The sequence below is a fragment of the Hyperolius riggenbachi genome, chromosome 2 (genome assembly GCF_040937935.1).
Source record: "Hyperolius riggenbachi isolate aHypRig1 chromosome 2, aHypRig1.pri, whole genome shotgun sequence".
NCBI classification, from domain to species: domain Eukaryota; kingdom Metazoa; phylum Chordata; class Amphibia; order Anura; family Hyperoliidae; genus Hyperolius; species Hyperolius riggenbachi.
Window position 1 is genome coordinate 121,082,953 of NC_090647.1, and position 26,265 is coordinate 121,109,217.

General features: G+C 43.6%; 1 protein-coding gene across 3 annotated transcripts in view; it reads right to left on the bottom strand.

Moving 5' to 3' along the window:
• Nucleotides 1–26,265, bottom strand: part of RAPGEF3 (Rap guanine nucleotide exchange factor 3) — a 182,557-nt gene that overhangs the window by 52,849 nt on the left and 103,443 nt on the right. For all 3 annotated transcript variants that reach the window (XM_068267305.1, XM_068267307.1, XM_068267308.1), the window contains exons 4-10: nucleotides 19,208–19,329; nucleotides 13,826–14,003; nucleotides 7,241–7,325; nucleotides 5,234–5,294; nucleotides 4,409–4,485; nucleotides 1,626–1,772; nucleotides 1,413–1,528 (exon numbers count right to left, since the gene is read on the bottom strand). In XM_068267305.1, coding sequence (XP_068123406.1) covers nucleotides 1,413–1,528; nucleotides 1,626–1,772; nucleotides 4,409–4,485; nucleotides 5,234–5,294; nucleotides 7,241–7,325; nucleotides 13,826–14,003; nucleotides 19,208–19,329 — 786 coding nt within the window. The remainder of the gene's footprint in view (nucleotides 1–1,412; nucleotides 1,529–1,625; nucleotides 1,773–4,408; nucleotides 4,486–5,233; nucleotides 5,295–7,240; nucleotides 7,326–13,825; nucleotides 14,004–19,207; nucleotides 19,330–26,265) is intronic.

Genomic DNA, 26,265 nt, shown 5'->3' on the forward strand with positions numbered 1-26,265 from the left:
CTTTCTACAAATCTTTGTCTGCAAAACCTTGTATGATTCTTTATCAGTGGCTGAGCAGATGCAGTCATTAGAACAATTGTGCAGACAGCAGAAAGTTTTTACTCTCCATGCTCTTAGTTGTCAGTCTCTCAGGACAGGGAAAATAAATTCCCCCCACAGGGCCTCTGTGGCTTCTGGGCCCCCTGCGGCTGCATTCCTTGCAGGGTCTATTGTTACGCCCCTGATAGGCAGTAGGTAAATTCATTAAGTACAATGTAAAATGCTTTCTAATTGTATTACTTATGAGCAATACAAGAATATTGTTAAACCAGTAGAAAAGCAAAGAAAACGACTGTATTTTGCTGAGAGGAATATGTGGGAGTACTCCAGTTTTGCTGCAAAGGGTCAGCCTTCCCAGATAACCATTCCAGATATCAAATTGATCTTAATCCTTATCTTATCCAACAAGTAAGTTATAAGAAGATTTTATACCATCTAATAGTCTCTATTACATTAGATGATATAATTAGTTGCCACGTAGGCCTAGCATAAGCTGATTATTCATGTTTGGATATTCACACTTTAGCTATTATTGGCAGTGTCTTTGGATAATTTGATATATGACCCTCCGCTGTGCAATTCTTTTTAACCATTATCTTATAGTCTCTTTTTATTTATTATCTATGGTGCCAAGATTATTAAACCAAACCTGACAGCAGAGTGCTGCAAGGGAAACTTGCTGTCTGCAGCAGGTATGAAGAGGATCATGTGACCAGGTGAGCAACCACTAGGAAGGTAGAAGGAGGGGCCTTTGGCTAACAGTGAAGCATTTGACTGGGTATTAATCTCTGGAATGATGTGATGAGCACTTTACTGATCTTGTAGTTGCCAGGCTGTTCTGTTGATCCTCTGTCTGCAGTGCTTTAAACCACTGACCAGAAAAAAAAGGATGCAGATCAGGTGCTCTGTGAACACACTAACTGCATGCTGGTTTCAGGAAAGTGATTCAGAAATCACTGAAGCAAGAAATCTGCTGGACTGAAATAAACATGGCAGCCTCTATATACATTTAAAGTGGACCTGAACTATTGCACAGGACAGAAGGAAAACATAGAGAAATACACCCAGTATGTATTTAGAGAGTTTAGCCTGTCTTATTCCCCCTCATCAGTGACTAATCACCACCATAATTTGATCTCTCAGCTGTTTCAGCACAGGAATCTCCTCTGCCACGGCAGAGCAACTAATTTGTAAACACAGGATGTTAACAATATGTCTGCTTCCATGAAAGCAGGAAGTATGTGGTAAGCATACTTGGTATAATGCAGACCTGTCTTTAGCTTCTTGAGTCAAGTGATGGGAGTACTTTGAACAAATAAATGGACCACTGTTTAACATTGTCTCAGTCAGTTATTGTCATTGTGCAAACCTACTTGTGACTGCTAGGCACTGCCGTTTGCAGGTTGTTTCCAGATGTTTGTGGGTTTTTCTCCAGGACCAAAACCACCTTGCCATGTTCTTTTAGACGGACTGTGTTAGCCTCAACATCCTGTGGGCAATAGTGTATAGAGAGGCAGATGATGATGATGTATAGATAGATATAGATAGGACTTGTACATAGCATCCTGTATATGCTATATACTGACCCGTAGGATGCGATTGAAGTCGTGTTTATCCACTCTCAGGAAGTGGCAGTTGTCCTCTCGTAACACAATGGTGGCCGACCTCGGAGCATCATTCACCAGAGCCAGCTGCCCAAAGTCATCCCCTTCATGAAGTGTAGTGACCAAACCCTAATCCAGAAATCAGCAATATGAAACCAAATAGAACATAAGCAAAATACATTCTACAGTAATAAGTGGGAATTTTGAAAATACAAAAGAGCAATGTGCAAAAAACTGTGCCTAGTGTATCAACCGTAGAGAATAATTCAAATTCAAATCAAGCTGAATTCAGATTATTTAATTTACTTAAAGCGGAATGAAACCCAGCATTTCTACTTTGCTCTAATAGATTATTTACAGCATATTATATACAACCAGCATTTTATGTTTTACTAGAACTGCATTCAAAGGGTTAACACAGGCTTTAGAAGCTTCCCTGCCAGCAGAGCTGTCCGCTTCCGAACTTTACATAATGTTATCTAGTGTTTAATTGCATCAAGTGAGAAATGTAAACAAAGCCTTCTCTCACACTGCCGGGTCCCCTGAACAAAGTCAGACAAACATAAATGCTTTCTGATGCTTTCTGATTAAGTTAGAGGATGAATAAAGCAGTTATAAATAAAATGCAAAGTCAGCTCTCAGAGTAAAATAAGTGTACTTTGGAAACATATAATTTCTAAATGAATAATAATACTTTTGCATAAAAGCAAATATGATAACCGCATGGCATATAAAAAGTAGGAAAACATGTTTTTATTGAATATTATGTCAGGGTTTTATACCGCTTTAAGGTTTTGTTGTGCTTTTATTGAGTAAAAACCATGTTGTTTAAATATCAGTTGACTGTTGTAATCCACGTATACTAATCATAAATTAGCCCTTCAGCAGCTTTAGAGCTTTAAAACCTAAATCCTATTAGAAACTGGCATCTAGACTTACTGAAGTAATCTTACTTGTCGCTGCTCGGCTTGGCGGTGTTCAAAAGTCTGTAGGTGTTTGTCCAGCACCCAACTACCTTACAATGTCTATGTTCACACATTAACACGGAGGGGGGGGGGGTACACTGGAGTGCAATGCACAAACGTGGGGTGGCGTATTGATGCTACAGTATCCAGCATTAACCCACAATCATGATATAATCTGAAAAGCAAAATCACTATTTGTAACTATTATATATCTTTTAGATTTCATTACTAACACTATTTATTTCTTCCAACCTATTAACTCCTTGCTCTCTTACTCCATCATGCAAATTAAGTGGCCAAGAAGTCAGAAGTTCCATCCATGACCAACACCAATTTACGTGGCTTTTCATTTTAAAAGTTGTATGAAACTCACCATTTCTTCTTTGCTCTAAAAGATTATTTACAGCATAGAAAATGCAGCAGAACAGCATTCAAACAGTTAAACACAGCACTTTGTTTTTCAGTGGAAAGTTCATTGCTTCAGTGGAAGCTTCTGGTCACATCAGAAGAGGTGATAACATTATCTTTTCTTTACATTCCTTTGTCTGCTACATGAACTCTGAGAAGTGATCACTATATAGATTTTGATATATAAATACAGTAGCTATGCAAGAAAAGGAAACCAGAAAAGCTACCTGGTTCCACCCTTATTTAAGTTGTCTCATAATAGCACCTAAGCCCCTAATACTACTTCCAACTACTTTTTGGCAGCACATAGGGGTGGTTTCACTAAACTGCGGTAAGCAGAATGCAATCCATTACATGCAATGCATTACACGTTACTCATCTGCTACCTTACCAAAACACTCCCTAAAGTGGAATAAAACTCTGACATTACATTAAATATAAATGTGTTTTCCTACTTTTTATTACATATTTAGTTACCATGTATGCGTTTGTGCATAAGTAATATTGCCCGTTTACAAATTACAAGTTCCCAATGTACAGTTTATCTGCTCTGAAAGCTGCCATTGCATTTTATTAATATAATTAAATATATAAATACAGCAGCTATCTAGTGATAATTTCCCATATGTCTCTGCATATCAGCTCAGTCCAGTCCCTTTTTAACAAGTAGCTGGCTGTAATATGTGACTTTAATAGTCTTATCTGTGCTGTTTACATTCCTCTGTTGCTACAATTAGTTACAGCCAGCCAAATGCTGAAATGGAACTGCACTGACCTGCAAATCACAAGCTGAAGGAGCTTTCCACTGCAGAACAAAGTGCTGTGTTTAACTGTTTGAATGTTGTTATGCTACATTTTTTTTCTTCTGATAGTAGGTTTAAGGCTGTAGATAATCTTTTACAACTAAGAGGAAATGCTGAGTTTCAGACCACTTTAAGGCTCTTTTCATACCGAAAATCACAAGGTTCTGTCACACAATAAAGCGACTGTAATGCAAAATTTTATTTTATTTGCATTTTGATATTTTCTGTACATTGACATCAATCGCAAAGAACATAAGTAGCAAGGTCAGCGATTTCCTTTTGGGATAACTCAGAACGGATTCAGTCTGCGTGTGTTCCTGCAATTCCTATTATGAAGGTGATGAAACCGAGACTGGCAAATCTCCAGTGTCCTGAAAATCGGATGAGAATGCTATTGGTGTGAAAGGGCCCTGACATGGGTTCCTCAAATGCCTGGTGTGGATTGCTCTGTTATTAGAGAAATTCTTTTGCTCGTGTAATTGTAAGTTTATACCTTTTTTATTTGCTTTCCTAATGATATAACTTGGCTTCACACAACACCAACTTCACAGATGTACAACCAACTTATATTGTGGTGTAGAAATGTTACCTTGCCGTGAGTAACCACGTTCACCGATCCCTTCCAGATGATGTACCAAGACGTGCCTTTATCACCTTGGCTGAACACTGGGAAAGAAAAATCAAGGGGCTAATAAGAGACGGTATCTATATCACTTCAGGTACTTTTGAACACCGAAAAAAAGGGGGGAACTCGGCTTGTGCAGAGCCTTAGATGGCTTCTCTGTGGGCAGCACTTACGAATTTAGGCACACCTGGGGCTTCTTTAGTGTCCATAGACACTGTGGGGTGCCTCATTTTCACCCTCCTTCCCTCCATGGTCCCCTTGTAGCCCTCATTCATAGATCCAGTTGGAGTAGGGTGCGTCATCTGTCCTAAGTGCCTCCCTTGACTGCGCTCCCACATGGCTATTTGCAACACCCTGGAGCATTCTGGGAATGCGTATTTCTGGATTTTCTAAACTGTGCACGCGCATAATGCTCCCGGCCGTACTTGTTGTGCACAGCTGTTTGGAAAGTGGAATCATATAGAGTGCATGGACTATAGAGTGATGTGGCTGAGTAACATCAGTAGCAGTAAGAAAATTCAAACAAGCTCTGGTTGGTGTGGTGGATGCAGAATCTCTTAAAGCAACCTGACATGACTTCAAACAACACAGAGGATGCCAGCAGCAAGCAAGATGACAAGATTCATCAACTAATCTGCTGAAATCTAATTGGAGTCAAGTACACAATGTGGTTCAGTCAATTTCTACACAATCTAATTATAATCAGGAAGGTGTTGATAGCTTGCTGCGTCCGATTTTTGACATTGTCCACCCATGTAGAGAGCGTTAGCTAATAGATGAACTACTTACACACGGTTCCTGCTTTGGCATGAGATTCAAATGCTAACACCGATGCCAATTCCTTCTTTACCTAAAAAAGACAATATTTACAGTACTTTACTAAATTGATATTATAAACAAAAATCTTACAAGGAGACTGAGAGGCTTAAGAGGCTGCAATGGAGACATGAGGATGAAAGCTAGAGTGAGGGGAGGTAGCTATGATTTCCAGTATGTTCCCAACCAACCCACTGCATAGGGGGCCCTGCACACAGTCTATCACCTGTGCATAAGCTAACCCCCCACTTTTAGCCCACAATTTTCATGTAAAAAAGTTGGCTTATCTGCGGTGATATACTGCACATTACTATGTACCAGAGCCAAAACAAGGTCCTCCAACACCCAAGACTGAGACACCAAAGTGCTCCCCTCCATCCCTCCCACCCCAGCCGTCACACACTGACTGCTATTAGACTAAGAGGCGCCCCAGGGCCCCCAACACCTTCATCTCTAGTTATCTGGCTTGCAGTCGCTGCCATGTGTGCCCAGTTCTTATTTCTCTCTGCTTCAAACACAATAGTGGAGTGATAGATGAGTGAATTGTGCGGCCCCTCCTACACTGCGCCCTGAGGCAGGAGCCTCTCTCGCCTCTGCCTTGGCCCGGCTTTACTCTGTACAGTGCTAAAAAAGGTGATGGTGCCCCATAGATCAATAAAAAAGAATCATGGTAGCTATGACTCATTCCCTATCTCGAAGTTCGGATAAACACCTTCAGATTTGAGGTCTTTGGTCAGCATAGATCATGACTCATCTCCCTGGCCAGTCTTGAAACTCCCATATGTCTGTCCTATGATATTTTTCCCTGGGTATTAGAGAGAGGGGGATACCCCCCCTCTTCCTTGGACGGCTTTCTACACTCCTGAATCGTTTGCAATAAATCTTGGGTTGGGTACCTTACAATTTTCTGATAAGTTTAGAAGTCAGTCATGTTGGTTTGTTTTGCTTTAAAGAGACTCCGTAACAAAAATTGCATCCTGTTTTTTATCATCCTACAAGTTCCAAAAGCTATTCTAATGTGTTCTGGCTTACTGCAGCACTTTCTGCTATCACAGTCTCTGTAATAAATCAATGTATCTTTCCCCTGTCAGACTTGTCGGCCTGTGTCTGGAAGGCTGCCAAGTTCTTCAGTGTTGTGGTTCTGCTATGAACTCCCCCTTTCAGGCCCCTTTCTGCACACTGCCTGTGTGATATTTAGATTAGTGCAGTTTCTCTCTTCTCTTTTATCTTTTACAAGCTGGATGAATCGTCCTCTGAGCTGGCTGGGCTTTCACATACTGAGGAAATTCAGACACAGGCAGAGCTATTTGCAGGAAGAAACGAGCAGCCTGAAACTTCAGTGCATGAGAGATGCAGGGGGAAAGAAACACACAAATGATCTGTTGAGATTCAAAAGGAAGGCTGTATACAGTCTGCTTGTGTATGAATGTATTTTCTATGTGTGGACATACTGTACATCAACCTACTTCCTGTTTTGGTGGCCATTTTGTTTGTTTATAAACAAACTTTTTAAAACAGTTTTTAACCACTTTTAATGCAGCGAGGAGCGGCGAAATTGTGCCAGAGGGTAATAGGAGATGTCCCCTAACGCACTGGTATGTTTACTTTTGTGCGATTTTAACAATACAGATTCTCTTTAATCTATATTCTACTTCTGCATAAACTTTTGCATCTTGATGTAAAAAAAAGTCTGTATATAATTGATACATTCAAGTTTTGTATTCTGCTTTTCTTAATAAAAATTAAGTTTAAAAAAAAATAATAATCATGGTAATAATGATAATATTTAGGACTACCACTGCTTAGGATGCTAAGGATAGAAGGATGTCTTGTGACACTGATAAAGACTTTTCGCTACATAGTGGATTTGGCTATATCGTGAGAATAACCAAATAAGTGAAACACAACTTTACAATCTATCATTTCTAAAATAGATAAAGGAAGAACAGGCTCTATATCCCGATGTGTACAATTACTGACCGAATTGGAAAGATGAGCGACGGCTTTGATATGTAACAGCTCTTCAAAGATGACCTCCAGCTCCTCTTCTGTGCGCTGACAGGGACTATAAACCAGAGAAGGTTAGCCAAGTATGGAATGCTTTCCTATCTGTAAAAGTTAACTTTAATGCATTACTTTTTGCCTAGCTGGAATCTTAATATAGGACCTACCTTGAACCTCGATCTGTCAAAAAATGACTGAAAATGACAACTATATTTTCGGACAAATCTCTGGACCTTCAGCAAACATCGTTCATGTAAAGGTATTTATGCACACTACACTACTATACACGGATCAGTTAATTGAAGCGCAAGTTGAAATGGGCGCGGCTATTCCGTCAATGTATTTACCGGCTACATCTCTCGGTCCCGGCGCAGGCTGTATAAAATGGGCGCATTAAACGGCTATACGTAAGCCGTTGTAACTCGTGTCTGCGCCTGCTGCTATGGCTCTCTTTAGAGTATTAGAGAGGCTTTGATGTTTATCGGCTATGGTGCTATGGCTTGCTTTTGCGAACACGCTAATAGAGTAAGTTGATTTGGGCACCGCTATAACTGCAATGTATTTTCTCCGCTTCATTAATTCTCCCTGCGCTGACTGCAAAAATTGGGTGCATTTCATGGCAATAGCATTAGCCAGATTCCACTGGCTATTACCAAAATCCACCGGCTATAATTTCCACTCTTTCGGTGCGCTTCCCTGCTATTACCTGGCACTTATTGTTTCTTCACTTCCTCCGCTACATCAATTGACGGCTATGGCAACATTTTGGGCTATCCTAGTGGAAATCATTTCTTCACTTCTTGTGCTGCCAAATTAACCTTACTGCATTTTTGCGTTAGGCTTAACATTCATTAGCGGCTATACAATATTCAATTTACTAGTGGCTATATTATGTGAATACATGTAAATCATATTCAACCTGTATCAACTATTTTCTGTCTAAAACTGTTCAGTACATGTAAAACACTTTAGGTATTGCCACTATGTAACGTAGATTTGAGAAATAGCGGTTATGGTGCTTATACGCTATAATTGGCTTCAAGCTGTAAATTATTAGATCCAGTGACACAGTGATGTGTAACCTTATGGTAGCAGCTATAAATTCAGTTAAGAGTTTGTATCTACCATCCAAGGCAATGTGGTTATAGTTTACTGATCTAACGAGTCCCATGTTGCCCGCTGACTGTGCCTATGCAACATACTTGCGGAATCCATACACAGTGCAGACTGGCACATATTTTTGGCCTCCATTTATTGCTCCTGGGCACCTACCTCTTCAGTTCCCAGGTCCCATTCCGGCACCAGTTCAGGGGTCCAGCACCACACACATATTGGCAATGGCTATAGGAGTGGGTGCTGTAGTATAACAAAGTTAATTGCGGCTGTGTGCACCTGAACTTTGCTTTGGAGGTTTGACAGGGGCAGCGGCTGTGGGGCTGCCGACACTGACTGCAGTGGGTGCTGAGGACTGACTGTGCCTGGGGATCCAGGTATGACATACAGGGGTAGGTTAACCTTGTGGAAGGGTTAGGATGTAGGGTAGTGAGGGGGTTAAATCTTTTAATACAGCATGTGGTTGCCACTTCAGAAGAGGAAGCAACATTCCACAGCTCCTGATGTAGCCGCTGTACAAGGGTCAAACAGAAAGCAGCTGTCAGAGCTAAGCCGATGACCTGTAAACGCACTACAAGTCCCGTGAATATATTGTCTCGTGTCAGCCGTCACTACTTTTAGTTTTTCACTTGAACAGTGGCAACATTAAGCTACACTGAACTTAACTACGCTGAACTGGCTACAATCACTGCACAATGGTATATGACCTATAAGCAGGCCGACACTATATGACGATAGCTGTTACCAAGCTCTGTAAGCTTTTAATGCAGCCTTTGAACAAAGGTTACATAAAGCTACATTGCAAGCGGAGTACAGGATGTATGATTTAATATAGCATCAGCCTGACTAGGATATGACAGCAGTAGCCTTTTTAAATATGCCCCTTGTGGATTGGCTACAGTACAAGCTGAAGGTATCAGTGTGCTAATGTGTTGTTACAGTCAGTTGTTACAGTTGTAAGTTTGCCCCTTGCGATGCGGGTAGATAAGGCTACAATAAAAGCTGCACGCAGGATTCATAGTTCAATATTGTACCTCCCTGTGTGCCTAAATGAAGTGCATTTTAATTAAATCTCATGGTTAAATAAGTAGTAGGCAGAGTACCGGCAATGTCTATTTTCCCATCGTTGTAAAGCTTTAGTGAACAAATGCGGTAAAAGCCTAATGAGTTGTTCCCGTAGATTGTACAATTTATATAGCCGCAAATTACACCTGTTACAGACACAAATCATGAGCTTCAGCAATTCATTTGTAGACGCTAAAAAGATGCATGGTCCCGCTATTGTCGCCACTGCACACATAAAGCCTGGAAAGTGCAGCCAATATGCTCAACTTTAAAGCTGTGACATGCCCTGATACAGACCTGTTGGTCCCGCTGTCAACATGAGGGTAGATTGCGCATGTGAGATACCGCTAGTAATTAATTGGCATCTCTCCCCCTGCCCAGTGTATAAATTATGCCCATAATCTGAACTTGGATTGCACCCGTTGTAGCAGCAAAACACGTGTCTCACCTGCACTGGCTTTGAAATGGGCAAGTAGTTTGCATTATGCTGTCGGTCACAGGCTACCGCCATAGGGTTATTACGGTCACAGTCAGCGGGCAATATGGGACTCGTTACAGCCATTAAACTATACCCATGTTGCCTTGGAAGGAGTACGCGTAGATAAGGACTATTAAGTATATTATAGCCGCTACCATTAGGCTAGAGATCACGGTGTCACTGGATTTAATGATTTACAGTTTGACGCTTATTATAGCTTATACGCACCCTAAGGGCTCGTTTCCACTATTGCGGTGCAGAATCGCCTGGATTCCACCGCTGTTGAAATTCCATGAAATAGCATGCGGATGCGAATTTTTGCACGTTTTTTGCCGCGAATTCGCATGCGAATTCGCATAGGTGAGGGTATATGCGAATTTAACCATGTCACTGCCTGTTTGAATTACATTGGTACCAATGCGAATTCGCATGCGAATTCGCATGAAAATTCGCATACCATAGCCGCATGCGAATTTCCTATTAAATACATTAGCGGCGATTCGCATGCATTCCACTTGCAGGCGAATTCGTTGGCTCTTTTGTGCGTTTTTTTACCGCTGAAAAAAACGCACCTCAACAACGCTACAGTGGAAACAGGCCCATCCACTTGCATTACATGTGCGAATCTGCATGCGTTGGACGCATGCGGATTTGCGATAGTGGAAACGAGCCCTAACCGCTATTTCTCTTCTTCAACCGTTATATAGTGTCAATACCTAACGACAATAAGATTGTAGCTACTGTCGCAGTGAAATTTAAGTTTACCGATATCTGCGCCCATTTTAACTAGCGGCTATTTTAAATGTACGCACTATACAGCAGATATTCTCTGAAATTCACCATCCCAGATATATGGGAAATGCAAGCTCTGGGGTATGCAAACCCCTTCATATAAGTATCATTGGCCTCAATTCACTAAGCTTTATCAAACACTTTATCAAATGTTTGATAATTTACCTCATAGGTAAAATTTAATTTCCAATTCACTGAGGTGTTATGAATTTATTGAACGTTTTATCGATAAAACATTCAATAAATATATAACACCTTAGTGAATTCAAAATTAGATTTTACCCATGAGGTAAATTATCAAACATTTGATAAAGTGTTTGATAAAGCTTGGTGAATTGAGGCCAAAGTCTGTAAGTCTGTCAGTCTGTGGAAGGAAGCCTGACGTGAGAGGAGAGTGGAGGATGCTGTTTTTTGAAACTCCAGATTTTTGGCTGTATTTTATTTTCACTGAATTTGCATACACATGTTGCGTAAAGACATTGAACATCTTGCAAAGCCAAAAAGTAACTAACATTACCTGCTGTGGCAATTCATAGATCTTCAGCCACGAGGGGGAGGGGCCTCATGTCATTATAATCTGTTTTAAGAAGGCAATACTGCATTGTACAGGGTGTTTAGGCTCCTTTAACTCACTAAGTAAAATTCTGGTAGTTCTGTAAACCCAAATTAAATGGGTACCCAGGGCCGGCCCGCTCATGAGGCGGGGTGAAACTTTTGCCTCAGGCGGCAAATTTCCAGGGGCGGCATCCGCCCGTCCGTGCGGGGAGCCGGCCCCGAGCTGGAGGGGTAGCTCGCAGGACGAGGGTATTGGGCCTAGCGGCGGGGAGGGGGGGTCGGACCTCCCCCTCCCTCGCCTGGGTCCCCCGTCCTCCGCTCCCCTCCAGCCTTACATAGAAGCAGCCGCTATTTGTAAGAGGCACGGGCGGGGAGGACTCACCTCTTCCTCAATCCAGCGTGCGCTCCACTGACGTCACTTCCTGCAACGCTGCAGGAAGTGATGTCAGTGGAGCGCACGCTGGGAAGAGGTGAGTCCTCCCCGCCCGTGCGTCTTACAAATAGCGGCTGCTTCTTCTATGTAAGGCTGGAGGGGAGCGCAGTTCGGGGGACCCAGGCGAGGGAGGGGGGGGTACGACCCCCTCCCCGCCGCTAGGCCCAATACCCCCGTCCTGCCAGCTGCCTCTCCAGCTCGGCGGCCCCCCAGAGCGCCCCCCCCCCTCAGGCGGCAAAAAGTCTAGGGCCGGCCCTGTGGGTACCCCATATCACTACTCCAACATTCCCCACCATACAGAATCATTCAAACCTTCACTGCAAATCTAAGCTGGCTTGATGAAAGTGATGAAAATATTCAGGAAGGAAACAGCTTGCGGACTTTTATTAAGCATGGTTTGTTTCAGGATATGGCTGAGTATTTAGGGGCACTATAAGGAGTATATAATTGTGCTATATTACAGCACCTCTGGATACATTTCCGGTTCACAAAGACAACACTGAATGATGCACATGGCTTTGCCCACTGTCCAGAAGTGATGTATTGTGGAAACGTCATTTTGGACAGTGGGAATGTTCTGCGTTGAAAAAAGCACTCTTACATTCTTTAACGCACAACTGGAAAATGTAAAATACATACATATATGTAGATGTATACATTTCTCCCGAAGTAAAAAACACTATAAATTACCTTCTTTCCTATGTTTCTGTCGCTTTCAGTTCTAGTTAAAACCTGACAGATCTGACAGATTTTGGACTAGTCCATCTCCTCATCGGAGATTCTCAGTATTACCCTGAGTCTTTACAAAAGCACTCCCTGCAAAGGGAGTTTGCACGCTATATTGGCACGTGGACTGAGCAACTGTAGTTCAGTAAGTACTTTTGTAAATAAAAAAATAACTGATGAATAATCCCCCCATGAGGAGATGGACTAGTCCAAACCTGACAGCCTTGTCAGATTTTCACTACCTTTTATAATTGACAATGACATAGGAAAAAGGTAATTTATTGTGCATTTTACTCTGGAAAAAAAATTTACATTTTACATGTACCATCTGTATTAAGTTTTACAATTTCTTGGGATAGTTGTCCTTTAAGAAAGCAATATTGTAATGTATGTTTAGGATGGAGACTTTCCAAGGAGGCTTGAATATATTGGGACAAATGCGGCTGTTTCTAAAGAAAGGGGTAAACAATCCTTAGAATTAGGGACCTCCGCAGATTACATTCACTACTTGTATAAGCACCACATTTTTAATGACCTCAACACCCATGGGCGTAACAAAAGGCCCCGCGACTACAGGAGGGCCCCTCCTACTCTCATCCACATGCACACTATCGCAGGGAGCACTATATTTACCTGCTTCCAGCACCGCAGATCTCCATGTATCACAGCAGCAGCACTCTATGCTGCCATTCACTGAGCTACCTATCCTCTATCCCTTCGCCCAGCTACCGATCACATGACTCACATCGGTCATGTGATAGGGAGATGGTGAATGGCAGCAGAAAGAGTGTGCTGTGATGCGCAGAAGAGACCCGCAGCACTGGAGGCAGGTGATATTACACTTGTTACCTGTTCCAGTGTAGCGGGTCTCCTCTGTACATCACAGCAGCAGCACTCTCTGCTGCCATTCACTGAGCTACCGATCACATGACTCACATCGGTCATGTGATAGGGAGCTGGTGAATGGCAGCAGAGAGAGTGTGCTGTGATGCACAGAGGAGACCCGCAGCACTGGAGGCAGGTAATATAACACTTGCTACCTGTTCCAGTGTAGCGGGTCTCCTCTGTACATCACAGCAGCAGCACTCTCTGCTGCCATTCACTGGCTCCCTATCACATGGCCCATGTGAGTCATGTGATTGGGAGCTGGGCGAAGGGCAGCAGAGAGTGCTGCTGCTGTGATGCACTGAGATCCGTGGTGCTGGAAACAGGTAAAGATAATGCTCCCTGTGCTACTCTGCATGGTGGGAGGAGTTACCGGCTACCTGCCTGGTACCTTGGGGGGGGGGGGGGGGGGGGGGCAATGGACCTAGTGGGCCCCATGCAATTTTTTTTGCAGGGAGGCCCCATACATGTCCCCTGTTGACACCTACAGAAGTAGAAATAGAAATGAACTCACGGTTTCCGAAGTATCATAGTGAGCAATGCAGCGGGTCCAAGCTGTCCCAGAAACACCAGAGACTCGTGTATCTCATCCTCCGTATCTCGCTCACTCAATAACGGGTCTAAAAACTGATCCGCCTTATAGAATCGGTAAAACTGGGAATCTCTGTCTTGGAAATTTGGCTCTTGTCTCACTGCAAAAAAAAAAATCATTATATTTATAGGGATTTACCAGTTTAAATTAGGAAGATTACCTGAGATTTGTCTGCTAATCTGTGGGCACATCTTGAAGACCTGAGACAGCTAAATGATGTTATTGGTAAGAACCTTTGATAAATATTAAGGCATGTGACTGATCTGATCAGGTGATTTGTTAGGTAACCGCATTATAAAATGCATTGATGTGAACACACCCTTATACAGCCTACATGGTGGACCAAAGCCAACTTGTACATGGCAAAAATATTACCAGTGTTGCTAGGATACCCGAAAAGCTGGCAAGGTGATGCCGGTTTGACATTTTATTTACTTATCTGGAAATCCTTTGGCTGTCTAAATGGAAAATCTTTTGGCTTTAAAATAGTTAAACACAGGATAGAAGCTTTAAGAACTGTAATGTGTAATGTGCAGAGTCAGGAAGGATCTTATTATTAAACATGACTGCCGCATTCCAACATTTTCTTCATGTTTCTCTAATACACAAATCAGATCTTTATCCTCCTCCAGCCACTTCACTGCGGTATTTCATGCCTCTAAATCCCTGGGAAATGAATCCACGCTTACTCTGTGTGACCTTTCCAAGAGATTAGACATTTGATTTGATAAAAACATTAATTCAAATTAAACCGATGGCCAGACAATTTACTTCTGATCAGAACATTGACTGAAATTCCTTCTGTTTAGTCATGTGAACTGTGATCAGCTTTTGAAAAAACAGTTGCTGGGAGTGAGGGGTAGGAGACCTCACGTCATTCTGATGTAGCTCACGCGTTTTACAGGAAGATGTGGGCAACAATGTGATGAAAAAATGTGAGTTATAATGCACATTATACGTATATGTAAACCAGCCCATCAGGGCCGGATTTACCACAAGGCACTATAGGCACATGCCTACAGGCGCCTGACGAAGGAAAGGCGGCTCACTCCCCTCCCCAAGTGCTTCCCTCCAGCCTTACCTACGCAGAGTAACCTACCTTACCTATCTCGTGTAAATGAGAGGTTACTCACAAGGGTCTTGGCACTCTACTGAACAGATCTCCCTTCAGTCAGGGGCTGCTCTAGCTACATAATGCTGAGGATAGCTCTTGTTACCTAATACTAAGTGGCACCTATAGCCACCTACACCAGGCAAGGGAAGTAGGGGAGTAATGACAGCTGGGCCAGCCAGCACACTTGGGGTGCGGTTCTGCAGGTGTTGGTAGATTCTAGGGTGCCAGGACATCTGTGCCTAAATGCTCCTGTGAGGTAAATCCGGGCCTGCAGACCATAGAGAAACATAGCCAATGAGCTGGCTTTTGTGAATGTGTTATCATTGTACCTGAAGCAGGAAGGGTATCCCACACACTATATCATTCTGCCAAATGTAGATGGAGTGATTGTCAGGGGCGTAACTAGAAATCACTGGGCCCCCCTGCGAATATTTGGATGGGGCCCCCCCCCCATAGGTGCCAAATAATCGTAATGGGGCAGCGTTTCACTGTAAATTAATTGTAAAGTGGGCAGCATTTTACCAGACAATCGTAATGTGGGCCAGAAAATCGTAATGTGGGCAGAGTTCACCAGAAAATCGTAATGTGGGCACCAGTCACCAGAAAATAGTAACGTGAGCAGCAGTCACCAGAAAATTGTAACGTGGGCAGCATTCACCAGACAATCGTAATGTGGGCAGCGTTCACCAGAATATCGTAATGTGGGACAGAAAATCGTAATGTGGGCAGAGTTCACCAGAAAATTGTAACATGGACAGCATTCACCAGACAATCGTAACTTGGGCAGTGTTCACCAGAAAATCGTAATGTGGGCCAGAAAATCGTAATGTGGGCAGCGTTCACCAGAAAATCGTAACGTGGACAGCATTCACCAGACAATCGTAACGTGGGCAGTTTTCACCAGAAAATTGTAATGTGGGCCAGAAAATCGTAATGTGGGCAGAGTTCACCAGAAAATCGCAATGTGGGCAGCAGTCACCAGAAAATCGCCATGTGGGCAGCAGTCACCAGAAAATTGCAATGTGGGCATCAGTCACCAGAAAATCCTAATGTGGGCAGCAGTCACCAGAATATCGTAATGTGGGCAGCAGTCACCAGAAAATCCTAATGTGGGCAGCAGTCAGTCACCAGAATGTCGTAATGTGGGCAGCAGACACCAGAAAATCCTAATGTGGGCAGCAGTCACCAGAAAATCCTTATGTGGGCAGCAGTCACCAGAAAAATCGCAATGTGGGCAGCAGTCACCAGAAAATCCTAATGTGGGCAGCAGTCACCAGAAAATCCTTATGTGGGCAGCAGTCACCAGAAAAATCGCAATGTGGGCAGCGGTCACCAGAAAATCCTAATGTGGGCAGCATACACCAGAAAATCGTAATGTGGGCAGCAGACACCAGAAAATCGCAATGTGGGCAGCAGACACCTGAAAATCCTAATGTGGGCAGCATACACCAGAAAATCGTAATGTGGGCAGCAGACACCAGAAAATCGCAATGTGGGCAGCAGACACCTGAAAATCGCAATGTGAGCAGCAGACACCTGAAAATCGCAATGTGGGCAGCAGACACCTGAAAATCGTAATGTGGGCAGCAGACACCTGAAAATCGTAATGTGGGCAGCAGACACCTGAAAATCGTAATGAGGGCAGCAGACACCTGAAAATCGCAATGTGGGCAGCAGTGACCAGAAAATCGCAATGTGGGCAGCAGTGACCAGAAAATCGTAATGTGGGCAGCAGGCACCTGAAAATCACAATGTGGGCAGCAGACACCTGAAAATCGTAATGTGGGCAGCAGACACCAGAAAATCGCAATGTGGGCAGCAGACACCAGAAAATCGCAATGTGGGCAGCAGACACCAGAAAATCCTAATGTGGGCAGCAGACACCTGAAAATCGTAATGTGGGCAGCAGACACCTGAAAATCGTAATGTGGGCAGCAGACACCTGAAAATCGTAATGTGGGCAGCAGACACCAGAAAATCATAATGTGGGCAGCAGACACCAGAAAATCGCAATGTGGGCAGCAGTGACCAGAAAATCGCAATGTGGGCAGCAGTGACCAGAAAATCGTAATGTGGGCAGCAGACACCAGAAAATCGCAATGTGGGCAGCAGACACCAGAAAATCGCAATGTGGGCAGCAGTGACCAGAAAATCGCAATGTGGGCAGCAGTGACCAGAAAATCGTAATGTGGGCAGCAGACACCAGAAAATCGCAATGTGGGCAGCAGACACCAGAAAATCGCAATGTGGGCAGCAGTGACCAGAAAATCGTAATGTGGGCAGCAGACACCAGAAAATCATAATGTGGGCAGCAGACACCAGAAAATCGCAATGTGGGCAGCAGACACCTGAAAATCACAATGTGGGCAGCAGTGACCAGAAAATCATAATGTGGGCAGCAGACACCAGAAGATCATAATGTGGGCAGCAGACACCAGAAAATCATAATGTGGGCAGCAGACACCTGAAAATCACAATGTGGGCAGCAGTGACCAGAAAATCATAATGTGGGCAGCAGACACCTGAAAATCACAATGTGGGCAGCAGTGACCAGAAAATCATAATGTGGGCAGCAGACACCTAAAAATCACAATGTGGGCAGCAGTGACCAGAAAATCACAATGTAGGCAGCAGACACTAGAAAAAAAAATGCACCTGTGAAAAAAAACCAATTCACTTACCTGACAGAAGTCTTCTCCTCTCCCGGCATCTGGCTCGCAGCTCCCCGAGTCCTCCTGCAGCACATCTCCCGCGCTGACAGGCAGAGTGCAGGGCTACGGCAAGATGGCTGCCGAAGCCCTGTACTAGAGACACAAATAGTCTCCAGTGTAGGGCTTCTTCGGCGGCCATCTTGCCGTAGCCCTGCTCTGCCTGCCGGAGACTATGCAGGCTGCTGGTGGAGCGGGGCTGCGGGGAATGAACTGGCGCAGCGTCTATTAGACGCTGCGGCCAGTTGAGCACCTTGCTGGGGGGTCCAGAGCAGCGCTCCCCCCACGCACAGTGAGCGGGCCCCAGAGCAGCCCCGGGCGTCCGGGCCCCCCTGCGGCTGAGAGAGTCGCATCCCCGGTAGGTACGCCGGTGGTGACAGCCTTTCCTCCTCCGGGCCCCTGACTTGCTAGGGGCCCTCCTGCAACTGCAGGGGCTGCAGGGTCTATTCCTACGCCCCTGGTGATTGTAGCTCTTAGGGGGAATGACAGCATCGCTACATTGAAACAGGTAATTTGGGCGGCGGCGGCGGCTCTGCTGCAAAATGGGCACATACAAGTTATTTATAATTAGAAAATGCCAGCTTCTTCATTACTGATAGAGTTATTTTTAAACATAATCATCCATAATCCATATGCAATTCACGTTTTCTCCTGAGTTTTCTCCTAGTTGATATTTTCACATCTTTTCATAAAATACTTAAAATAATTGTAATAGTATTTTGTTCACCTACTTTTTGGTACTTTTTCAATTGTGAAATGCTTAAACGTTATTTTAAAGAGAAGATGAAAAATTATATCCTAGGAGATATCTCAGGAGAAAAAGTGAATTGCATTTGGGCCAATATGATGTACACATTATTAAAGGGAACCTACACTGAGAAGGATATGGATTTTTCCTTTTACAATAATACCAGTTGCCTGACTCTCCTGCTGATCCTGTGTCTCTAATACTTTTAGCCACAGCCCCTCAACAAGCATGCAGATCAGGTGCTCTGACAGAAGTCAGACTGGATTAGCTGCATGCTTGTTTCAGGTGTGTGATTCAGCCACTACTGCAGCCAAAGAGATCAGCAGGACTGCCAGGCAACTTGTATTGTTTAAAAGGAAACATCCATATTTCTCTCAGTTAAGGTACCCTTTAACAAGGCCTAAATCTATGCTATATTATCCTTTAAAGAGTAACTGTTAGCCCAAAAAATCAAATTTAAATCTCTATTGCAATGAGTTAAATAGTTTGTAAGGGAGCCAAAAAGGCAATGCTGAAGTTAAAAAGCAATCTAATTTTTTTACTGTGTGGCTATCATTCAGCCTTTTCCCCAAGCTCCTAAGTAAAAAAATTAGATTGCTTTTTAACTTCAGCATTGCCTTTTTGGCTCCCTTACAAACTATTTAACACATTGAAATAGAGATTTAAATTTGATTTTTTGGGCTAACAATTACTCTTTAATAAATAATAATAATGAAAATGACAGATCTACTTACCATGCACAAGTGCTCCTTCATCCAGCAACACTTGCCATATGCCCACCGCCTGACTGCGCGACTGGGGGGTTGAGCTGATGCCAATGAGCCAGTCTACAAGTTCCTTCCCTGAACAGCACTGTCTGTGGGTAGAAGTAATGTGTTACTATTATATCGCCACAATACATCAGCACAAATATACCCATCTCTTCAAAGGCATATAATAAAAGAAGATTAATAATACTGCATAAATACCAACATCAAAATATAAACTCAAGGAAAAGTGTCCTTAAAGAGAACCCGAGGTGTGTTTAAAGAATGTTATCTGCATACAGAGGCTGTATCTGCCTATACAGCCCAGCCTCTGTTGCTATCCCAAACCCCACTAAGGTCCCCCTGCACTCTGCAATCCCTCATAAATCACAGCCGTGCTGTGAGGCTGTGTTTACATCTGTAGTGTCAGTCTCAGCTGCTCCCCCACCTCCTGCATAGCTCCGGTCCCTGCCCCCATCCCTTCCCTCCAATCAGCAGGGAGGGAAGGGATGCAGGCGGGGACTGGAGTTCTGCAGGAGGCGGGGAGAGCAGCAGACTGACACTATAGAGATAAACACAGCCAGCTCTGACAAGCTGTTTGTCAGCAGCGTGGCTGTGATTTATGAGGGATTGCAGAGTGCAGGGGGACCTTAGTGGGGTTTGGGATAGCAACAGAGGCTGGACTGTATAGGCAGATCCAGCCTCTGTATGCAGATAATATTCTTCAAACCCACCTCGGGTTCTCTTTAAAGGGAACCAGAGACGCCGGCCACAGAAAAAGAAAAAATACATACCTGGGGCTTCTTCCAGCCCCATAAGCCTGGATCGCTCCCACGCCGCCATCCTCCGCTTCCTGTATTGCCGGTACCGGGTCTCGTCACTTCCGGCGGATGCGGCCAATTGTCCGCATGAACAGGGGCTCCCTCCATATCCTTATGCGTGCGGCTGCGCAGTAAGCAGCCACACGCGTAATGGTATGCTGGGAGCCCCGGTGATGCGGACAATTGGCCGCGTGCTGCCGCCGACTGGCCGAAAATACGGGACCCGGAACTGGCTGATACAGGAAGCAGAGGACGGCGGCGTGGGAGTGATCCGTGCGCATGGGGCTGGAGGAAGCCCCAGGTATGTATAACTTCTTTTTGCTGGCGTCTCTGGTTCCCTTTAACCTCCCTGGCGTTCAATTTTCCCAGGATTTCTGTGCAAAAAGTGATAAAATTTTAAAACTTTTTTTTTCCTGTAACTTGCCAAAATGTGTCAAGCAAGGGTCTAGTATACAGTGCAAGAGAGTAGTGATGTGTATGCACGTTTATACTGTTCACAGCATGTTTTTATGGACGGATAGATCTGTCCATACCGCTGGGGAGGGGTTAAAGGGAACCTGAAGTGAGAGGTATATAGATTCTGCCATATCTATTTATGTTTAAACAATACCATTTGCCTGGCAGTCCTGCTGATATCTTTGGCTGCAGTAGTACCTGACTCACACACCTGAAAGAAGCATGTGGCTAATCCAGTGAGATTTCAGTCAGAGCACCAGTTTAACATGCTTGTTCGGGGTCTATGGCTAAAAGTATTAGAGGCACTTCAGGTTTCCTTTAAACTAAGTTTGAGGCAGGGGTCACACTTACCGGCTTTCGTACGCGTTTTCTGCACAGAAAAACTGACTCCAACTGAGAACTCATGTTAATCAATGAGCTAGGTCACACTTTAATGCAGATTTCGCATGCAGAAAAAAAACTGACATCTTGCGCAATTTGTCAGTTTTCTCTATAAATTATATTAGCTGTTGTAAGGTAGAGGTCACATTTGTCTTTCAGTTTTCTGAAAACTGTACAAACTGAAAGACAAGTGTGACCCCTGCCTGAATGTTTTATCATAATAGGTAATGAGCTTAGTGTTAGATAACCTAACATTGCCAGAATTACCTACATGTATTCCCTGTATTAGCAGATGTTACCACAAAGTCCAGCTGTAAAGGAGAACTCTATCTCCTCATTCACCCCACAGTTAGTGAGGAGTGTCCAGGAACATTTAGGTGCCTGTAATAGTCACATGACTAGCCCTTCTGTCTGGAATTGTAGTCACTTTCTTTGTGCTAAAGCGAGGCTGAAAATGTTGTTATAAGAGTCAGGGGCCCATATGGAATTAACTTACTTTTCTCCTAGGTGATATTTTCAAAATTGTCAATAATATGCCTTTTAAAGGGACTCCGAGCTCTGAAAAAAAAAGGAAAGTTGTACTCACCAGGGGCTTTTTCCAGCCCAGTGCTGGTCGGGAGGTCCCACGCCGGCGTCCTGGCTCCTCTCCTTCTCCCCGCTCCGGAATGGCTGGCAGGCCGCAGCCCGGGCGACACTCTCCCGAGTGTCGGGCTGCAGCTTCCGCGTATGACGCGGATTACGTCACACGCCGGCCGCCTCGCGTCATCACGGCGGCCGGCGTGAAAGTACTGCGCATGCGCGCTTTGTTCGCGCAGGCGCAGTACTTTCACGCCGGCCGCCGTGATGACGCGAGGCGGCCGGCGTGTGACGTAATCCGCGTCATATGCGGAAGGAGCAGCCCGGCACTCGGGAGAGTGTCGCCCGGGCTGCGGCCTGCCAGCCATTCCGGAGCGGGGAGAAGGAGAGGAGCCAGGACGCCGGCGTGGGACCTCCCGACCAGCACTGGGCTGGAAAAAGCCCCTGGTGAGTACAACTTTCCTTTTTTTTCAGAGCTCGGAGTCCCTTTAAACCCGCCTGCAATCAAGGAAATACAAAAAAAGAATTCTGATAGTATTCCTTTACCTTCTTGCTGAAAAGTTATTTCAAATACAAGATTAAAAATGATCTACTAGGAGGAAACTCCGCAGAAAAAGTGAGCTGGACCCAGCTGTACTATTTATAACGCTTACATAGGAGAGCCCTGGGGCAGAATCTTTTATGTTACACAAAACAGAATACGTTAAAAACTCAGAGGAAGATTTGTTAAATTGTTGCAATATATTCCTAACCTGGAGGTGACTCATCAACACAAATTTAGTTCACATTACAGTTAAAGAGACTCTGTAACCAAATATTAAGCCTTATTTCTTCTATCCTATAAGTTCCTATACCTGTTCTAATGTGGTCTGTCTTAGGGCCCTTTTCCACCTGGCTGAATCGCAAAAACGCAAACCGCTAGCGATTTTACAATCGCTACGGTTTGCTTTTTAACATAGGAATCGCAGTAGGTCATTTCCACTACCGCGATTCGCTTTTTACGGGAACGCGAACGCGCGGCGGAGCGATATTTGCCGCGATTTTGCTATGCAGTGCATAGCATAGCAAAATCGCGGCCGTGAACGTCGGGGAATCGCCGGTAATTGCGATTCAGCAATCGCTAGTGTTCAGCGTGAACGCTAGCGACTGCAAGTGGAAAAAGGCCCTAACTGCAGCCTTTCCTATTTGCACAGTGACTGTATTATCTCTGTTATATAATCTAATCTTCTTTCCTCTGACGGCTTTGTCGGGCTCAGGCACTCAGGCTGGAATGTGCAGCTCTGCTTGTGATAGGATAGAAGCTATACACACCCTCTCCAGGCCCCCTCCAGGCTCACACTGAGGTACTCTCAGCCTATCACATGCCATTTCTTTTGTTTGTAAACAGCACAGAGGGGCCCAGGAGAACATAATGAATAGAATGGTATGCTTTTTATTGTAAGAATTTTAGAGTACAGGTTCTCTTTAAGACTTTTTCACACTGTATGCAAATTTACTAGAAATTGTAGGCAATTTGCATGGGAGTACTGGACTCTGTATACTGAATAAGTCCACACCACGCTGCATAGCACTGTAGCAGCATGAGGCTGGGTGCACACATAGAAGAAACGCTAGCGTTGCGTAAAACGCTGCGTTTTATGCAGCAATGTTAGTCAATGGGGTGCAGAAAAAAACACAGAGACCTGCGATTTACAGCATGCATTCTGAAAACGCTGGTTTTGTTGCATAATGTGCAGGAACTCTGTCAATACGCACATAATGAAAGTCAATAGAAACGCAATGGATTGCGTTTTGTATGCGGTTTTTTTATGCGTTTTATAAAAAAAATAAAGATTTCTGAAGTATTTCCACTGCCTGCTGTCTTCCTAGTGATTTGCATAAATTTAAATATAAAAACACATACAAAACGCACTCAAAACGCATCTGCATTAAAAAAAAGCAAACACAGCAAAAATGCAGCAAAAACGCAAAAAAATTCCTAATGACATTAACATTAAACATGACATAAAACGCTACATTTTCACGCTCATGTGAACCCACCCTCAGAAATGCTCTGTGCACTACTTAGCAATGCAGATACCGTGAATAAACTCAAATCATCCTGCTAGTGTTTGATAAGCTTATCATAAAAATCACTGTTCTTTACCACCACTGGGTGGCACTATTTACATTATTTTTTAATAGTGTAACTAACTAGAACACTTTCAATTCACATGTTTACCATAAATCAACCTTTCCTGCTCTTTTTAACAAGTACATTTTTGTATATACTGTATGCCACACATGCAGTGATTCCCCAACACGTCTGCTTTACAAATGATAAAATAACCTGACCTGTATGTCAGGCATGTTAATGGTATCTGAGTAGCTGCTGCTTATTGCCAGAATTGAGGCTGGTACACACCGTACTATTTTCACTTCAGATCCTATTTCAGATCGATCAAAAGATCAGATTGGGCACAAAATTGTACAGCCTATTGATTGCCAGCTGAACATCGATCTGTCTCTCAATCGGAAGTAGCTCAGACATGCTGGATATTCTCGATCGTAATACTGGCTAACAATCTGTGTGTATGTCCTTTTGATGCATCTTGATATACAATCGGAAAGATGATCTAAAGTCTTAATGGAATTTGGAAAAATCATACATGTGAATGCTAGCTTTTTACTATACCCAAACAATGTCACATCAGAATGTCGATCTGGTCACTCGCTCAAATAAGGTCTAAAGGAAGGTGTATACCAACCTGTATGCAGTGGTTTTAGGCTTGGCTCTCACTTCAACAGATGCAAAACGGACATGGTAGCTTCGTCCAATTTGTATCCGCTCTGCATTGTCCGTCTGCAACGTTCACCACTTAAAGGACCTCAGTCGCGAAAATATTAAAATTTTAAATATATGTAAACAAACATATATAAAGAGTATGTTTCTTCCAGAGTAAAATGAGCCATAAATTACTTTTCTCCTATGTTGCCGTCACCTACAGTAGGTAGTAGAAATATAACAGAACCGACAGGTTTTGGACTAGCCCATCTCCTTATGGTGGGTTCACAGGGATTTTTTTATTTTCAAAATGCCCTTAGGCCTGGTGCACACCAGAGGAGTTTTTCTGAGCGTTTTGAGTTTTTAAATCTGCTGCTAATGTTATCCTGTGTCTGTGCACACTGGAGCAATGAGGTTTTGTAAAAAACCCCATAGCATTACATTGGGAAAAGCTTTTAGAGGTTTTAAAAGCTGAGATGGACTAGCCCAAAAAATTTCAGATTTCTACTACTTACTGTAAGTGACAGCAACATAGGAGACAAGTAATTTTTGGCTCATCTCACTCTGGAAGAAACGTACTTCTTATTTGTATGTGTTTTAAAAAAAAAATGTTTAAAGATTTTTGCGACATTTCCTCTTTAAGTGTTGCACTGCTGATTGCCGCTGCTCGGCCCTCTGTAGTCAGCCCGGAGGCTGGCAGAAATATGGGGGTCTCCATATGAAGCAATAGACCAATTCTCTCTAGCAACAGGGATACTTTTAACCAACCAATTCTCATTGGTTAAACCATAACCCAATGAGAATTCTCCCTGTTGGTGAGGATTCCTATTGGGCTTTTGCAGCCCAGTGGAGATCCCCATATTTCTGCCGGCAGTGGCGTAGCTAAAGAGCTGTGGGCCCCGGTGCAAGTTTTACATGGGGCCCCCCAAGCACTCTATACATAACAATTGATACGGTGCACCAAAACCTGCCAAGGACAACCCCAGTGTCAGAGGTGCAAGAAGGGGATGGGGAACAGTGTGTTAAGGATTACTACTATTCAAAACATCTATAGAAGTGATTATTACCAGCACAGGACCAATAGAGAGCTAATGCAAGGACTGGGGAAGAGTTTGTGTGCATGGATAGGGAACTGGCTAATGGACAGAAAACAAAGAGTTGTGGTCAATGGATCGTACTCAAAATGGGAGACTGTTAGCAGTGGGGTCCCACAGGGGTCTGTACTGGGTCCAGTGCTCTTCAATTTATTTATTAATGACCTAGTAGATGCAGTAGTGAGCAATGTTGCTATTTTTGCAGATGATACAAAATTGTGCAGAATCATCAACTCTCAGGAAGATAGTGTCATATTGCAACAGGATCTGGATAGGATGGCTATATGGGCACATACATGGCAGATGAAATTCAATGTTGACAAATGTAAAGTCATGCATTTTGGTCGTACCAATGGTCTAGCACCATACAAAATAAATGGGATACAGTTGGGAACATCAAACTTGGAGAAGGACTTAGGAGTACTCATCGACAACAAGTTAAATAATCGTACTCAATGCCAAGCCGCTGCAGCTAAAGCGAACAAAATTTTGGGATGCATTAAAAGGGAAATAAAAACTCGAGATGCTAGCATAATATTGCCCCTGTTTAACTCTCTAGTAAGGCCACATCTGGAATATGGAATTCAGTTCTGGGCACCACATTACAAAAAAGATATTGCAGTTTTAGAGCAGGTGCAGAGACGAGCTACAAAATTGATACGTGGGATGGAAGGTCTCGCTTACCAAGAAAGGTTAGATAAACTGGGTTTATTTAGTCTAGAGAAAAGACGCCTTAGAGGAGATCTAATTAACATGTATAAATACATTAGAGGGCAGTATAATAGCTTGGCGGATGAGCTTTTTGTCCCTAGGCCTTCTCAAAGGACTAGAGGACATGAGCTGCGCATGGAGGAAAAACGTTTTAGCCATTTATTTAGGAAAGGGTTCTTTACAGTAAGAGTGGTTAAGATGTGGAATGCATTGCCACAGGAAGTCGTTATGGCAAACTCTATA